Source organism: Bidens hawaiensis, unplaced genomic scaffold (genome assembly GCF_021521415.1).
Source record: "Bidens hawaiensis isolate Kalapana, Puna unplaced genomic scaffold, B.hawaiensis_p1.1 tig00000512_1, whole genome shotgun sequence".
NCBI classification, from domain to species: domain Eukaryota; kingdom Viridiplantae; phylum Streptophyta; class Magnoliopsida; order Asterales; family Asteraceae; genus Bidens; species Bidens hawaiensis.
In genome coordinates, this window is record NW_027491033.1 from 270,802 (window position 1) to 284,886 (window position 14,085).

At 34.4% G+C, this 14,085-nt stretch overlaps 1 protein-coding gene across 1 annotated transcript; it reads right to left on the bottom strand.

The window, feature by feature from the left end:
• Positions 1–2,924: 2,924 nt before the first annotated feature.
• On the bottom strand, positions 2,925–7,301 carry LOC143632148 (uncharacterized). Its single transcript, XM_077100729.1, has 3 exons — positions 7,015–7,301; positions 4,532–4,995; positions 2,925–3,825 (listed from the first exon to the last, which is right to left on the bottom strand). Exons 1-3 carry the CDS (start codon positions 7,299–7,301, stop codon positions 2,969–2,971), a joined length of 1,608 nt encoding a protein of 535 aa, XP_076956844.1. The 3' UTR covers positions 2,925–2,968.
• Between the last annotated feature and the right edge of the window lie 6,784 nt (positions 7,302–14,085).

Genomic DNA, 14,085 nt, shown 5'->3' on the forward strand with positions numbered 1-14,085 from the left:
ATTTTAAAATTTATTTAATTACCTAACGGATACATTTCAAATTTGAATTGAATTCTTAAGGGTGTTAACGGATACATTTTAAATTTTATTCAATTACCTAAAGGATACATTTCAAATCTGAATTGAATTCTTAAGGGTGTTAACGGATACATTTCAAAATTCATTCAATTTTGTAACGGATACATTTCAAAATTGAATTTAATACTTCAGGGTGTTAACAACGGACACATTTCAAAATTTATTCAATATACGTAACGGATACATTTCAAATTAATTTTTATTCGTTATATTATCATAAAAATCAATATTATTGGATCGTATCAGTATATATAACAATTGCCAAGTTTGGTGTTGCGAAGTCCCGACTGGGTCACTTGCCGGCACATCATTGGTCATTAACATTTTTTAGTTATGGTAACGTGACGAACATAACATAAACTGACCGAATTCGCATATAGCCGTAGACTCACAACCTCAACGCTCGAGACCGACAACGCTGATGTTTACCAACGCCCGAGTTTACCAACCGACACCACCCCATTGTCCACCTCAAGTTTTTAAATTTTCCCCTTTTTTAGCTCCAGTGTCATTATGAAAGTAACTGAAACCGACTGAACTCGTGTCGAGTTATTGCCTCAATGCCCGAGACCGACAACACTTTGGTTTTACCACAGTCCGGGTTTTACCAACATGTCCTGACGCAACGCGCCGGGTAAAATACTTGTATTATATATTTCAAAAAGTACCGTAAGTAGCTAACATACATATACATTTCAAAATTTATTTTCAATCAGCTAATGGATATTTATCAATCTCTCATTTTCTTTAGAAGATATTAATATATTTTACTGATGTTAAATTCAAGTTTTTATGTTTGGAATATTGGATTTTAATAAACCCAACTTTGACTCATTGGTTGGCGTCAAGCCCAACTTAAAAAATAATTACAAAGAGATGTTATAACAAGGTATCTCCTTATAACCTCTAGTCATATGATCTATAACGCTTCTGGTACATTTTGGTCCGAGTCTGTTATGTTATGTTTTGTGCTGAACAAAATCCATGTGGAAATGGTCAAAACTTCATATGAAAAAATCATTTTATGTTGAGAACTCTCAATCAACCGTGGTTTTATGTTGTTTTGTTCTTCAATTTTGTTTAGGCACCGTTTCCATATCTGCCGGGGGCGGATACATAAGTCACATGGATCATCGTGCTGTGGTCAATACTTGATTCTTTTGCTTCATTTACGATGTTTGAACATTCTTTTATGTGATTGCATGAACATATAAATAGTTCTATTTAGCGTTTAGATCACATGCATGTTTGCATTTTTATTATCAAGGATTCAAGACAAGTAGTATTGTTTTACAATGTGTGATCATGTATACACCAACATATTGGTATCGACAATCGTACGTGGATCTAGAAAGGCCACCATTAGCTTTCTACATTTCATTGAAACTGTGAAATGATTGCACCTTAACACATCACCTTCAGGACGGTATGCTATTATTTAGCCACGATAGTAAGTTGTTACAACCAGTGTCCCTTCAAAACGACAATTTGCATACTCTGATCCGATTTTGTTTCATCAATCAGGTAAACAAATCAATCTTTGTAATATATATGATTATTACATTCTCGACAACTACTTTCCACTACCTAGTCCTTCCCTCACAGTCACCGCTGCTATTACCTATTTTGAAACTTGTTCTTTGTCCCTCTTCCCTCAACTTCTGGTTACTCGAAGTGTTACCACCATCTCATACATTGTTAATGTCAGCCATATAATTTTGCTAGGAGCTTGAGATCGAGAGATGTCTTTTGATGAAGCCACAGGGAAGATGAAGAAAGGCACGTCGGACAAGGATGTTATGGATTTTTGGTTATTTATTAGATAGGGATATGATGACATTTAGTACAACCTCAATCGAAGTTTTAATGCCAAATTGCCAATAAATAACTATGGCTGTTCCCAGATATTTTTACTTATGCAAAAGGTAGATATATGTGATTAATAAAAATAGATTACGAGCTGTTAAAGAAATTAAAAATACCCAAACCTATTATATTCTATTGAAAGTTGAAACCATTGATGTAGTTTGTAAAAGAAAAAGAAAAACGAATCACTGTCATTATCTGGGTGTATATTATATGCTCAATTGTTCATTCCCTTTATGGTCGCGTAGTCCAAACCCTGCAAAGTATCATTGTGTTCCTGAGTTTACTTAACGAAATAAAGGAAATGAAAGCTTTTCATTCCTTTCTTTTCCCTTTCTTCTCCTTTCTCTCTTTCTTTTCCTTTCCTTTCTTCTTTAATTCTCCCGTTTTCCTTTTTTTCTATATCTTTCTTTTCTTTTCGCTCCTAAAACAAAACTATAACATTTTAGAACTTCATGCATTGTACTTTGTATGTTTTGACAATAAATGAATATAATTTTTTTTGATGTTTGAAATTAGTTTGGTTATCAAATGATAATTCTTTTTATAAGTATTCAAGATTAGAGTCTATCTTTGAATTCTTCTCATCTGAGCTCTCGACCAAGCTAGCCGAACAATCAAATCGAGCTTGGTTCAACTCATTTCTTGGTCATATTATCAAACCATAATCAATTACAGGCCTTTTGTGAACGATAAAACAGTAAAAGACAGTTGTTATGAGTTCTCTTGGTGGATTAATGGGAAATAAGATTTGGATATTGGAAAGTTTAATCCTGAATAGGAATTTGGAAATGCTAAATGTTGGATGAATGTAATTTGATTGTTTAAAATATAACATTTTAGAACTTCATGACTTATGTATATTTCAACAACAGATGGCCCATAACTAGCTAAAACAAGAGAACTAAACTTGCTAACTGTAGTTCATAAGAAAAAAAAGTTACAAATTCTTAACAACAGACGTGTCGCAAAATTCAAATCCAGATTCAAGCATTTGAAAGGTACAGAGATGGTAGAACTGTTATCAGCAGCTAGCATTCAGCATTTGGTGAAGTGCAGGCTGCCCGAGCACTCTATTTAAATGATACTTGAACATAGTCTTGCCATCTTCATTTCTATGTCGTGTATAATGATTCGCAACATACAAACCATCATACACAAACACCTCATCCTTACCAAATTTAAGCTTCTTAATCACTCGGATCACAGTTCTCTCATCCATACTGTTCTTCAATGCCAGATTACCGAGTTTAAGTTCTTGATCTTCTTGTAGCGATTTTGGCCCTAAGAATTTAAGACCACTATGACCACCATGACCACAATATATCAACATATCAGCAGATCCGGTCTCATTTGCATATCGATGAGAGTCAACGATACTTATTGCCAAGTTTTTACCTTCAATATTGGTATAATTAATACCCGATTGAAGTTGGCAATGAAGACCGATCATCTTAAGCTGTGCCCGATATTTGAACTTATCCCCGATTTGTACACCACATATGGGGCCTAAGCTCTTTACAGGCTCCATCCATTTCAGCATTTGTTTTGTTAATTTGGCTGCTTCCAAAGGAACCCTCCAGTTACCAATCTTTTCCCCGTTTATCTTCATTCGGTTTTCATGCGAAAGTTGGGGATAGACTTGATCAAAGACATGCATTGCTTCTTTGATCTTCTCACGTTTCTCGGTTTCCTTTCTTGATGCAGTACTAGTGATTGTGACTTCTGACTTTTGGGCCGAAGATTTGTTTCTGCGCAATTCTTCTGGTTGAAGTCTTTTAGCCTGATCACCATTTGGATCAATATTTTCTGAGTTCTTCAACGGTTTTACCCTTGATACATGAATGGTGGTGGTGACCTTTGGCTGTTGGCCATGACCCGCTGTTAGAGGGTGTTGGAAAATTTGTTACGTGTGCATTAGTAGGTTGTTATGACACAACAAATGCACACTAATAGACATTGATGAATGAGATATCGATGTGTGATTGTGTGTATTTGAAAGAAAATACTATAGTGGTGTATCCTACATTGGTGGGATGAAAAACTTGTGCCTTGTTTTTCCTCTATAAATAGAGAGGTAAACTAAGTTGCAACACACACAGAACCTTACACACAACACAAGCATTGTTGCAAGGTTTTTCCAACTTCTTCTTCTTCTTCTACATTTCTGGTTTCTTTTATTCGAACCTTTTTCAGGTTTACGGTTAACTCCGGCAGTACTACTGCTCCGGATGTTTTACCCTGGGAAACAACGAGTTCTCTTGGGAGACTCGAAATATTGTTTTAAGGGGCCCGTGTTCAACACGATCCTCAGCCAAACCTTTTATATTTTTTTCCGTATTGTATTTGGTTTATTTCTTTGATTCTGTATTGTATTTCAGATTCTTGTATTGTATTGTATGAGTAATAAAACTGTTTGTTAATTTTCTGTTTATTTACTCAATTCACGAATTCGGTTCCTACAGAGGGTCCCAAAACTTAATCTTTCCAGCGGGCTTTGAGCTGGATGAAGGTTTGTTTCTCATGAACTCTGCTTGTTTATAGCTTTTGAGTTTATCGTGTTCAAAGGATTGTGATTTCAATGAACCCTCCTTAATGTTAACGTGCGAGTTCATCTTCACATTAACATCAGCGTCTGCACCATTTAAAGGCTGCGACGGCTTCCAAAATTTCACTTTACCACTTGGTAGTCTTGTTTCAGTAAAATCAGCGGATCTACCAAATTTATTTGGCTTCAAGCTACTCATCAGTTTCTTATTCTCAACATCTGAGTGGACATTTGTCAAATTCTTCAATGGCTTTGTGTCTGATTCTTTGATTCCACAATTTGCGAGAGGGAAATTGTGAACTGTTTGCACCATCAGTTTTGGTTTCCTGATCAGCTTCTCGAGATGGTGATCGTTAGAATCCTCAGACGACCACTTTCTAGGAACAATCGGTACACCACATACGGGGCCTAAGCTCTTTACAGACTCCATCCATTTCACCATTTGTTTGGTTAGTTTGACAGATTCCAAACAGTGAGCAATCTTTTTCCCCTTCATCTTCATTCTGCAATACATATAAGGTTATGTTTGCATCAAATTTAGAGTAAAGATTAAAATCATAGGGGTGATGAAAATAGTTACGATAGCGTTGGTGGATAGTTCGAGTGAGGACAATGGCGAATGGTTACGCCGCAGTGTGGTGATTGTAGTGGCTGCGGGGTGATTGTAGTGGTTGCGGGTTTTAAAAAGGAAGCCTTCGTATTTATAACGGATTTAAATGCTTAAGAGTGTTAACAGATACATTTTAAAATTTATTCAATTACCTAACGGATACATTTCAAAATTTGAATTAAATTCTTAAGTGTGTTAACGGATACATTTTAAAATTTATTCAATTACCTACCGGATACTTTTCAAAATTTGAATTGAATGGTTAGGGGTGTTAATGGATACATTTCAAAATTTATTCAATTTTGTAACGGATACATTTCAAATTAAATTTTATTTTTTATATTATCGTAAAATCAATATTATTGGATCATATTATTATTATACATAACCATTACCAAGTTTGGTGTCGCTAAGTCCCGACTGGGTCACTTAGCGGCACCTCATTGGTCATTAACATTTTTTAGCTATGGCAGCGTAACGAACATAACAGAAACATACCGAATTCATATGTAGCCGTAGACTCACAACGTCAACGCTCGGGACCAACTCTGACGTTTACCAACGCCTGAGTTTACCAACCAACATCACCCCATTGTCCACCTCAAATTTTTAGATTTTCCCTTTTTTAGTTCCGGTATCATAATGAAAGTAACCGAAACTGACTGAACTCGTGTCGAGTTACCGCCTCAATGCCCGGGACCGACAACACTTGGGATTTTTACCACCGTTTAAACCCATGACCTCATATTTCATACCTTTACCGTCTTATCGCATGATCATCAAATAAAAATACAAACTGTTGAAACAAATAAAAGAAGCTAACAATCTTCATATACCAAGTTGCATGAAGAAATACTTTAAATAACAACAAAAATGGATATATTGCTTAAATCCATAGCGTAAAAGGGAATTCGGTGTCTTTTTAGTTGGGGTGGGGGGATACGTTTCTTAATTATAGTTAATTTAAAGTGTTAATCAACGTTGTTATTACATAAATGTCATGATTTAAGAAGTCACTTTAGACCTCAAAAGCTTGTTTCGTGTCCCTTGGTTTGGTTAAAAAAAAATTTGCGCGCTCCATGTAAATCTGAGTCTGTATGAATTTTTCATATAAAAACAATCTACAGGATGAAGATATTGTGAAATGTCTACTTAATTAATAGGTTTGCATCTTAAACAAATGAGTCATTGAGTGATGCAATTTCAAAGAATTGTAAATAGATATACATCGCTAGCTAACTATATAACAGAAAATGGTTACAACAAACTAACAAAACAACTTGCTAGCTAGCTAGCTATAACAAACCAGAACAAGTATATATGCACGGAGAACTCCAACATCTGGTAATGAGCATACTAAGAGAAATTTAAGCTTAATTCATTTTCTTTTCTTAATGGTAGCGTATCATATATATAGATTTCTTTATTTTAGAACGGTTTACTCTCACACAATTTGAACCAACTCCTAATAAATCCACAACAATATCTAGCTAGTACTATGGAACTAGAACCCTCAGCCACTTTGGAAGAAACACCTTTACTACACACCTTGATATATACCTTTAGGTACAAGCCCGTTGGTTTAATATATGTGCCATACATTGTTGTGTACGTAGGTAACAATTTCTAATCAATGAACTAGTGTCGGAGCTTGGTCAAAGTAGAGCAGTAAGCGCGCAACATACTAATTATATACAAACATTCAATTCTCTATTAAAACTTTAACACGGACCAAACACATAATATCCATACAAAGTTGCATACTACATAGAGTTATTTTCTCATGCTTAAAGTAAAGAACACAAGTTTGAAATCCACAGCAACGTTTAGAAGTTTCATCATGAATGAGGATAAATCGATCGACTAGTTAGAGGAAGAAGAACCGTTGAGGCAACTCTCCCAGCTTCCATACCGCGAACTGAAGCTTTTTCCACCTATTTTTTGCGAGTATTCAGACATTACAGCACACGCACTAGCATCCCACTTATTTGCCAGCTCTCTAACACGCAATTTTCCAAGGAGATCAGCTAGCTTCTCGAGATGGCGATCGTTAGATTCCTCAGACGACCACTTTCTAGGAACAATCGGTACACCACATACGGGGCCTAAGCTCTTTACAGACTCCATCGATTTCACCATTTGTTTGGTTAGTTTGACAGCCTCCAAACAGTGAGCAATCTTTTTCCCCTTCATCTTCATTCTGTTTACTTGCAATACATATATGAATATTCGTCAATTTAGAGTAAAGATTAAAATCAAAGGGGCGATGAGAATAGTTACGATGGCGTTGGTGGATAGTTCGAGTGAGGACAATGGCGAATGGTTACGCCGCAGTGTGGTGATTTTAGTGGTTGTGGGGTGATTGTAGTGGTTGCGGGTTTTAAAAAGGAAGCCTTCGTATTTATAACGGATTTAAATGCTTAAGGGTATTAACGAATAAATTTAAAAATTTATTTAATTACCTAACGGATACATTTCAAATTTGAATTGAATTCTTAAGGGTGTTAACGGATATATTTCAAAATTCATTCAATTTTGTAACGGATACATTTCAAAATTGAATTTAATACTTCAGGGTGTTAACGGACACATTTCAAAATTTATTCAATATATGTAACGGATACATTTCAAATTAATTTTTATTCGTTATATTATCATAAAAATCAATATTATTGGATCGTATCAGTATATATAACAATTGCCAAGTTTGGTGTTGCGAAGTCCCGACTGGGTCACTTGCCGGCACATCATTGGTCATTAACATTTTTTAGTTATGGTAACGTGACGAACATAACATAAACTGACCGAATTCGCATATAGCCGTAGACTCACAACCTCAACGCTCGAGACCGACAACGCTGATGTTTACCAACGCCCGAGTTTACCAACCGACACCACCCCATTGTCCACCTCAAGTTTTTAAATTTCCCCCTTTTTAGCTCCAGTGTCATTATGAAAGTAACTGAAACCGACTGAACTCGTGTCGAGTTATTGCCTCAATGCCCGAGACCGACAACACTTTGGTTTTACCACAGTCCGGGTTTTACCAACATGTCCTGACGCAACGCGCCGGGTAAAATACTTGTATTATATATTTCAAAAAGTACCGTAAGTAGCTAACATACATATACATTTCAAAATTTATTCATTCAGCTAATGGATATTTTATCAATCTCTCATTTTCTTTAGAAGATATTAATATATTTTACTGAACGTTAAATTCAAGTTTTTATGTTTGGAATATTGGATTTTAATAAACCCAACTTTGACCCATTGGTCGGCGCCAAGCCCAACTTAAAAAATAATTACAAAGAGATGCTACGACAAGGTATCTCCTTATAACCTATAGTTATATGATCTATAACGCTTCTGGTACATTTTGGCCCGAGTCTATTATGTTCTGTTTTGTGCCGAACAAAATCCATGTGGAAATGGTTAAAACTTCATATGGAAAAAATCATATTATGTTGAGAACTCTCAATCAACTGTTGTTTTATGTTGTTTTGTTTTTCAAATTTGTTTAGGAACCGCTTCTATATCTGCCGGGGTAGGGGGGGGGGGGGGTGGAGAAATACATAAGTCACATGGATCATCGTGCTTTGGTCAATACTTGATTCTTTTGCTTCATTTACGATGTTTGAACATTCTTGTATGTGATTGCATGAACATATAAATAATTATATTTAGCATTTAGATCACATGCATGTTTGCATTTTTATTATCAAGGATTCAAGACAAGTAATATTGTTTTACAATGTGTGATCATGTATGCACCAACATATTGGTATCGACGACCGTACGTGGATCTAGAAAGGCCACCATTAGCTTTCTACATTTCATTGAAACTGTGACATGATTGCACCTCGATCGACACATCACGTTTAGGACGTTATGCTATTATTCAGCCACGATAGTAAGTTGTTACAACCACTCTCCCCTTCAAATCGACAAGATGAACGAAGAAACTCAGAAAGGCATGATGGACAAAGATGTTAGGGATTGTTGGTTATTTATTTACATAGGGATATGATGACATATAGTACAACCTCAATAGAAGTTTCAATGCCAATAAATAACTATGGTCGTTCCCAGTTGACATTTCGGTGGTAAGGTATTATCACTCTATCTTAGAGGTCGTGTCACACCCCGACCAAAGGCGGCGGAACATGCCGGGGTGCAACGTGATTGGACAAATACACAAGACACTATTTAAAGTGACAATATTTAACCAACTTATTCATTTCATAAATCAATAAACAAACACATCTCGTTCATATAAACAAATTTGGAAACAAGTAGTAATCATATTGTTCGTTTTACTAATACCCTAATAGTCTTGGTAACGTTTTTCATCAAGTTCTCGAGTCAACAAAAGTCAAACCTGTAACATGCATAAAATAATATTTGTCAACACGTATGTTGGTGAGCAATTTCACAGTTTGAGTATATATAATATGAGCGAAATCCACAAACGTATATGAGACTATAAATAAAAGCATCAATCGTGGCATATTAAACATATGTAAATGAGGATCCTTTCTACTCGGTAACAACCGACATACTCAGATAATGAGGCCCTATTCTACTAGCACAAGGCTAAGTAGTTAGGGGAGCGTATGATCATACTTAATGAGGCTCAACAACAACATAAAAATAAACACTCGCGCACGTAAAGCATATGAGGCATATAGCACACAAAAGAGCAAGTATTCCAAGTATCATATAACCTAAAGTTTGTGGTTTGAGAAAAGTGTATAATAAATCATTCTTGTTTTGAATAAGTATGCATGTTACCCCCAAAAGATAAAAGTGAAAACGGGGGATGAAATGTACTCACCTCAATTGACGAATCGAGAAATACTAAATGATCAAAATGTAGAAAGCTTACGAACTAAACGAACGAATCCAACTCGAAAGCTAAATGAAAACGAATAAATAAAATATATTAATGAACTTGAACTTTAGTTGAAACTACATTGAAACATTGAACGAGAAGGTTCGGTTATTAGTCGGGTTACCGGTAAATTTGTTAACGATTAGGGACTCGTACTTAATTGATAATTTAAAATAAAACAATATTATATGATTGAGCTTTTAAATAGTTAAACCAATATTAAATAGAAACAAGACGAGTTTAAATAAACAGTTCAGTTTTATAAAAATGAATTGATAATAAAGTTTATAATAATATTATTAATGGTAAAGATAGAAATGATAATAATGATTTTAAAGTATGTTATATATATATATATATATATAAGATAATGTTGATGATATAGAAAGATATACTACCACTCGAGGATTATTGTTAAAAGAGAGGTAGAGAGAGCAGAGAGAGAACTGAGTGACGGAGAGAGTGCAACACGGCGGCCGGAGTGTCGTCGCGGCCTCTCGCCGGAATCTGGGTTCGCCGGAAAAACGTAAACAAAGGGGAACAGGGGCTGTCGGAACGCGAGGGGGAAAAGGGGCTGCCGGAACGCGAGGGGGAAGGAGATGGTAGTTTCGGAGCTCGGTGGTGGTCGCCGGAGGTGTCACCGGAGCTATTCCAGTCGCCGAAAAATGGAAGAGGGAGGGTGGCGGCTGTGATGTTAATATGTTAGGGTTAGGTATTGTTTGTATATATAGGTGGGTATAAAATTTACCCCTTTGGCCCCTCAAGTTTCAATAATAGTTTAATACAAGCTTAAAGGTTTGCAAAGCTTATAACGAGTTTACGAAAAATCATTTTAAACCCCTTATGTTTGTCTTAACGACTCTATAATATGACAAACATCGATTTATTTATGATCGAGGTCTATATAATATTATATAATAATTAATTTAGGTTCAAAAAATAATCGAGTAGGATTTTACAAAATAAAAGTTTAAAATACGGATACAACTCGAGACTCAAAATTGGAGAATGTCACAGTATCCCCAACTTTTGAAAATTTCGTCCAGAAATTAAAATAAACTTAAAGGAAAGTAACTATTAACGAACATTGTCTTTAGTAAGATATTTGCATGAACAACTTTTAAGCAAAAGAATAACGTCAAATCCTTGAATGACTCGAAAAACACTATAAATGAGAAACATAATAAAATGCACTTATATATAGGAAGTACCAGCGGCGTATCCACCATGCCCTTATCATGATTTCGCATTTTTATCATTTTTTTTTCTGCCATCATCCTCGGACCTGAGTTATCGCACACAAGTGTACTTACTATGGCTTCCATACGGGGATTTCGATAATTAAGTGTGCACCCATAATTATTTCGATCGTCGTATGGTCCACATGGTTCGTCCCATTGTGTGGTTTAAGAGACATATTTATTTTGAAATCTTTAAATAATAGATGTGTAAATAAATTTGTTGAATTTTACCAATATTGACTAATCAATACTCGCGGTTGAAAATGTTGGGATTGACTTTTTAATAAGTAGGAAAATGAGATACATAAATGACACGATTTAATGTCTTAGAATATGAACTAAGGCGTAAATCACAATTCGTTTTTTTTTTTATTATTATTTTTAACTGAGTAAAGACGATCGAATAAGTAAATAAAATAAGATTTTAGGGTGAACAATATGAAGTGAGATTTGGAGTCAAGGTCATCAAGATAAATGTTAAAGTCTATAAGTCGAGGTACTAAATAAAATTGATAAACTGAAATCCGATAATTAAATTGAGAAGTCCAATGAATAGACACATAAAGGTTGGGATAAATGATTATACAATTTACAATAACGTCGTACAATGAGTTTCACACGTGCACAAACTTGAGGTTATAAGTATTCGAGGATATGATTACATGGAATGATTAAGTATCAAGAGAATGAAGTGAGTTATTTGGGGTGACGCATACGTGATTCAAAAGAACTAAAATAGTATTTGATTAATAACCAAAACAATCAATGAAATGTGATCAAATGTGAATACGGCCACTATTGTGAAACCATTTATATACTCGTCATTATAATAACGGTTTCTAATAGCGCCAAAACTTGCGGACAACCACACATAGGTCGCTTAATAAATTAAATGAAATGATGTAGAATAATACATAGAATCGTGTTTCACTTTGAAATGCATAAATGCTCAATTATGAATAACATAGTCATGAAAATATCGTTTAAAAGATAAACGAAAATTTTAGCAAAAGTGAGGCTTCGAAAGTAGTACATCAATTGTTATTAAATAACTTGAATTAGGTCATGAATAATCAAAACACAATATGAAATCTCACGTGCATAAAATTATCATCGAAACATCTCATCAATGGGAAAAATATCGCAATAATCGTGTGACTCGAATTAATGATTAAAACTGTAAATCGCGTTTTATATGTTCTTTGAAAATATAAGGATAACATCGAAAACGAAGTCTCTCAAGTAAAGTCGTTTTTTCATTGTTTCCCAGAAAATGTATATAATAATAAACATCGCGGTAATGTTTAGTTAGAGAAATGTGTAAATCATTATCAAATGTAAATCTCGTAAGCCGAGTTGTTAAAGGAATTTGTATACTTGAAGCCGTTGTGAAGAAAAATATTTATAAAATAATGCTCGTGATGATAAGAAGTAATGGTTTGCGTAAATCGTTATTGAACGAAAATTTGTTACTAAATAAATTCTGCATTCAACATTCAAAATGAAACCTCGTATTTATAAAGTCTTTATGAGATTTATCACCTTAGGTGACAATATTTAAAATCTTGAAATCATACATATAATCGTTTAATAAACTTTGAAAACAAATCCTCATAATCAAATTTTTTATTTATTTATTTATTTTTTTTGTTGTGACGACAATACCATATATATATATATATAGAGAGAGAGAGAGAGTTTATAATTTAAAGGTAATTATTTTAACACATGAGGTTGTTATAAATACACTAGTTGTTATATATAAATAAATAAATAAAAATTTAGGAAAAATGAAGCTTGCATGTGTAGGGAGTGGTCTTAAGCTTCGTACGGTGAATGGTTTGGAAATTTAGTGGTAAGTGAGAGTGTTTAGGTCGGATTGGATTGCTGAGTGTTCTTGAGTTGAATCGATGGGGTTTGTTGAGTTTAGGTCTTTTAAGTGGGTTAGGCTTGGATGATTTGTGTGAGTAGTGGTTGGGCTAATAGGTGAGGTTTGGTTTATTTGAGCTCGGGTTAAGTTGATGGGTTAGATAACTTTGATCTTGGCTAGTTTGGGTTGAGATTTGGTTTATACATGTATTTTGTAAGGAGTGTTTGGGTTTCTATTTTGATATCAAACTCTATGGTTGGATGAGAACGATGTGGCGATATGGTTTGGTGAATTGACATAGCATGGGTCGAAGGATTTGAGTCATAGCTGGGTAAGCTTTGGTTATTATATAAGGCATTTTATGGGTGTGTTTGTCGGTGTCTTTGAAGTATTTGGATAGTGAGTTTGATAGGTGTTCGTGGCATAAAGGTGTCGGTATTTAAGGCTTTCTGTATATCTTGGATTTTGCATGGGGTTTGAGTAGGTGAGGATATAACATTATGTGTTAGGTTTCGTTCATATTGAGGAAAGATGTGAGTACTCGGGAAACTTTTAAAGTTGAAGGGTGGTTTGATTTAAGGCGGTTGTTTGAGATAAGATACGGGTGTCTGGGAACTTGTGGTTGTGTATATGGAGATTTTGTTTTACTAATAATAGGTATTAAATTGAAAATATCATAGTTTATAAATGATGTTTGAAGCATCCATGAAAATTTTGATAATAAAAATTACAAGTTAATATATATATATACATGAATATATATATATATATATATATATATATATATATATATATATATTGTATAAATATAATTTTTGGAGATTCGAGCGTGTGAATCACAAAACTTTTTTTTTTATTTAAAAATATTTTTTTTTCTTATGAGGAAATTTAAAATACGTAAATTTGAATGTCAAAATTTGTTATGAGGTCTCAATGTTAAATGATGAATGTCGTTTCTGGAAATACAAAGTTGCGTAA

Coding starts and splice junctions, on each gene's coding strand:
- LOC143632148 (XM_077100729.1), bottom strand. CDS start 7,301: ATGAAGATGAAGGGGAAAAAGATTGCTCACTGTTTGGAGGCTGTCAAA. Junction 4,996..7,014: donor GGAAAAAGCTTCAGTTCGCG/GTATGGAAGCTG, acceptor TATGTATTGCAG/AATGAAGATGAAGGGGAAAA. Junction 3,826..4,531: donor GCACGTTAACATTAAGGAGG/GTTCATTGAAAT, acceptor ACCCTCTAACAG/CGGGTCATGGCCAACAGCCA.